We start from the raw sequence: 4,552 nt of genomic DNA, 5'->3' as shown, positions 1-4,552 counted from the left end.
GACACAAATACATCTTGAAAATTGAAATAAATCTTATTTCTCATCGTGTAATCGTATCGTGTCAAATTCGTGGCTTACACGTTTTTCATGACACGAATACACGAATTGTCAGGTCTACTATTGGGCCACTTTGAATTCACTTTAATGGGCTGGCAACTAGAAACAATCATCTAATGGTCTGCTGAAATTCTAATGTTAATTGTTGCCTACGTCCTACAGGCTACACATTGCAACCAACATACACACCATATAAAAGCTGATTTGGTTATAAAGAAATTCAAATAAGCCTTCAACAATAATAACACACCATAACCCAAAAGTATCAAAAACAATCTTGAAAAGTACTTATTTACACAAAGAATGGAGCCAACCAAATCATCCAATCACCATCATCATCACACAAATTCATCCAAATCCACCAAAAAAATAAAATCCTAAAGTAGCCCTACTAATGTGTGAGTCATCGTCATCAATCATCATTGGTGGCGTTCCTTTGAATTCATGGCAACAACTTCCGGTGACAAATCCCAACTCGAATGTCTTCCAGTTCCAGGTGGCAAAGAAGAAGCACGCCCACGCCTCTCCATTTCAACTTCTGAACAATTATTATTATTATTATTATTATTATTGTTATTATTATTATTAATATTATTATCGCTTCCTCTACTTCTTATATCTGCTGATTCAATATCTTCAATGTTATGGCGTTGAGAAATCTTTAATAAATCTCCTCCGATATCAAGATCATCCTCCACTTTCATCCGCCGCTCCTCCGGCCCTGGCTCCTCTCCAGCGACCTCCCGGGTGGTGGCCGGAGGTGGCGGCCGCTGCACTTCTTCTTGCACCACCGCCCGGAACTTGTTCCGGGAGGGTTTTATTTTCGTGCAGAAAACTTCTAGAAAGTTGTTTACGCATCCCCGGTTATAAACATTGTACCTGTTGTCCGCTCTATACCGGAAGTTTTCATATGTCGTCTGAAAACAAGAAAATTACAGTTTTTTACAAATATTAGATTTAAAATTGAGTAAATAACACTTTTGGTCCCCGAGTATAGTTAACTTTTGCAATTTTGGTCACAAAAACTTCTCTTTCAATTTTCTCCCTTAGTTAACTCAGATACCAAAAGTAGTCATTTTACTTAGTATAGGGACCAAAATCATTACAAGAACCAAAATTCAATTGTTACCTGATTTGAACTTATAAGGTAGAGATGGAACCCAGTGAGCCCACCAACAAACCACAGTGAAATAAAACAATACGCCATGAGAGCTACAGATGCGGGAGACTCTTTCATTGCCCTCCAAACAGTACTCTGGTAATCATCCATTAAAACCTTCATGTAATACGCTGACATGGCAAATACGTATACGCAAAGAATCGTTGCAGACGAGACAAATAAAAAAAAGAACCGATAATTCCTCTGCAACATTCAAAAAAAAAAAAGTACAGTTGTCAGCACTTCAAACATCTTGAAATAATAAATAGCTTATGTCATAACTTAGCAACCAACTATTTCATATGTCCTCATTTAGTCATTTTAGTCAATTTAATGTCTGTTAGGGCAACCAACTATCAATGTCATTTGAAATCCACCATTATGACCTGCTATAGTAGGTTGTAATTTTACCGGTTCTGGATGATGACTTGGCATATACTTTGTCCACGTGGACAACATTAAATCATCACTCAGTACCGGTAAAATTAAAACCAGCTATAACAGGTCATAATGGTGGATTTCAAATAACATTAGTAGTTGGTTACCCTAATAGACATTAAAATGACTAAAATGGCTAAATGAGGACATATGAAATAGTTGGTTGCTAAGATATGACATAAAAAACGTATTTGGGTTTTTGAGATTTTACCATTCCGATGCATTGACCGACCCAAGGGCAGTGATGGTCAAAGCGTTCGACACAATTGTTACAAACGGAACAGTGGGAGCAGCGTGGGGGCCGGTAAAGCATGCAAGTGTCACAGTATTTGACCCTAACAGAAATCCCGTTGACCATAACTTCTTTGGTTCGAGGGAATTGTAAACTGGGTGTTTGTCTTCCACCTATTTCGTGTGCTGCTGAGTTGTCATAACGTAATTCTTCTTCTGGTGGATGTGAGTTGCGGGGGACGATTCCTGGGTCCCGGGCTGATGTAAGAAGGAGAAGGGCCAATACCTAAAGAAAGATTTTTTTTTTTTTTTTTTAAAAAAAAAAAATGATTTTGATGTAGATATGTAATGGTGAAGGGTAAAGAGTAAAGAGGAGGGGAGTAATTACAAAGATGGTGAAAAGGATTGCTGCAACAATGATTGTGGATCCTGCATTGTATGATGGAAACTGATGGCGAAGATGTCTTCCAACAAATATACAAAAAGTTATAACTGGGACAATAATCAGCAATACTGTAGCAGGTAGTGACCTGGCATCTGGACCAAAAATCAACCTCCCTCCAAGAAAGAATTTCTGAAAAATTATGATTTTAGAAAGGGTTAATTGTGATATAGGTTTTTATCATTAATTATAATTCAAAAAGTAAGTAGAGCTACACATTTTGTTATTATTTTAGGGCTACTATCAGATACCTACAAATTACCAATGCCTAAAGGCTACTAATATGCTCTATTAAGAACTGAGTGTTTCTTCCTCCAACTGTTTCTAGAATGATCATACAAACACAGTGTGGACCAATCATATGTGCATAAAGAAAGATCTTTTGCAGATTAAGATGAAGAGTAATTTGCAGATAGTGAGTATGTTAAGAATGTGTTTGATGTGACAGCATGAAGAGTAATTTGCACAACCAAGTATCAGAAAAAGACTTATAACATGCATTTAGTGGTAATCAGTATGTTCCGAGTTGACATTGGCAATGGTATTTCTACGTGTCTTAATGAAGTTATAAAAGACAAGTTTTAGTTGTTGGCCTAGTGACATCATCGTCTGATTGTTCATAGTAGAAACCCTGGCCTATAGTTACAGGAAGACAAAGAGGTGTCATGACTTCCTAGGCTTTAGATTATGGCAAGAACATAAGAATACATGGATTTTATTAGTAGGTTTTAATGTGCAAGTTCTTTATTATCAAGAAATTAGGTCTTCCTACCTCCATGCTCCAACTATATCTCCAATGAGTTTTCTTAAAAACTAACATATTCATCAGCATTTCATCCTAACATGTCCAACTGAAAGACAATTGAGTTAAACAAGGTGCTAAGACAAGGTTGGTTCAATCAATAACACAAGGGAAGAAGCATGACAATGCTACAGAAAGGGTCAAATTAAGGGAATATGACAATAAACGAAAGAAGCTAAGTAAATCAATCAACGAAACAAGTATATGAGAGTAATTATATGCTGCAAATCTAAAGTTTACCCAGATGATAAAAGGCAAGGGAAGTAGAAGTTAAACATCTTACATTTCTTCCTTTCCAGACTTCGTAGACCCTCTTCGCCATGTAAGAATGGAAACCCCAATTGGCAGAAGAAGACAATTAAGCGGGTATACAGTCGAATATCAGGAGCTTATTACAGCTCATAATATCCTATTTCCCGAAGGACTCACAAGGAGACAAATCTGTGTAAATATATTAAAGAAATTAAGAAAGTAGATTGAAGAGGCTAGAGATGGAATTAGAGGGTAAAAACCAAAAGGGTTTTTGGAGGTCGTCGTTTAGGATCTGAGAGAGAGAGAGAGAGAGAGAGAGAGAGAGAGATGGCGGTTTTTAAATTGGGGAATGTATTGTATTTTGGGGAAAGAAAAGAAATAAAGGAAGGAAGCTGTTTGTTTGTTTTGTGTGCACATCAACAACAGTCTGTGTCAAAGCTTAGAGAAGCTTAACCTTTTTACAAAGAAAATCCATCTCTCTTACGTCGCATTCAATCTGCAAATCAAAACAAATCAAGGACGGCTTCAAAATGTCTAATTTGTCCTTTGTAATGGTTTAAATGACAAATTTGTCCTTTTCAATGTTAGCTTAATCAATTAATTGTCTTTTTCTCATCGGATTATTTATTAAATCATCGACATGTAGAAGTGTCATATGACAAGTCATTTATTTTTGGTAATTAGTTTAATTTACGATGTTGGTTTGTGATCATTCCGATAAGTTTTCACTATAAAATATTTTGAATTTACGAAATTATGGTTTAATCTTTGGGCTTAGGAGCTACATATTAATGACATTAGTGCAATGTAGTTTCTTGGAAAGAAGTTCATTGTAGTTGTTTATATGGTGTAGTGGAATATAGTGTATGGTTTTGGACAATTATAACGATTAGTAAATCAGACCGGCCAATCATAACAATTAGTAAATCAGACCGGCCGTCCAACATATTGACAATTGAACCAAAATAAGCTAAATATCCAACCATATGAATTACTTATATTCAATAACATTTTCAGGTTAAATAACATGAAAATCAAGAAGCCAAAATAGTCATCATGTAATGTTATTTTAGTTCAGGGATCTTATCCGTCTCACAAGATGGAGTAAAGTGCCTCAAAAGCTCTCTAAAACCCTAGGTTTGCTTTGAATTTCATGTGAGAGAAATCGAGT

General features: G+C 36.0%; 1 protein-coding gene across 1 annotated transcript; it reads right to left on the bottom strand.

Annotated features, from left to right (window-relative positions):
• Nucleotides 1–282: 282 nt before the first annotated feature.
• On the bottom strand, nt 283–3,825 carry LOC145137808 (protein S-acyltransferase 8-like). Its single transcript, XM_079071945.1, has 5 exons — nt 3,413–3,825; nt 2,274–2,459; nt 1,866–2,171; nt 1,187–1,420; nt 283–974 (listed from the first exon to the last, which is right to left on the bottom strand). Exons 1-5 carry the CDS (start codon nt 3,449–3,451, stop codon nt 477–479), a joined length of 1,263 nt encoding a protein of 420 aa, XP_078928071.1. The 5' UTR covers nt 3,452–3,825; the 3' UTR covers nt 283–476.
• Nucleotides 3,826–4,552: the final 727 nt, after the last annotated feature.

This window comes from Lactuca virosa, chromosome 9 (genome assembly GCF_052849685.1).
Source record: "Lactuca virosa cultivar CGN04683 chromosome 9, Lactuca_virosa_CGN04683_v6, whole genome shotgun sequence".
Classification (NCBI taxonomy): domain Eukaryota; kingdom Viridiplantae; phylum Streptophyta; class Magnoliopsida; order Asterales; family Asteraceae; genus Lactuca; species Lactuca virosa.
The sequence above is the reverse complement of the archived record's forward strand: the minus strand, read 5'-3'. Positions and strand labels throughout refer to the sequence as shown.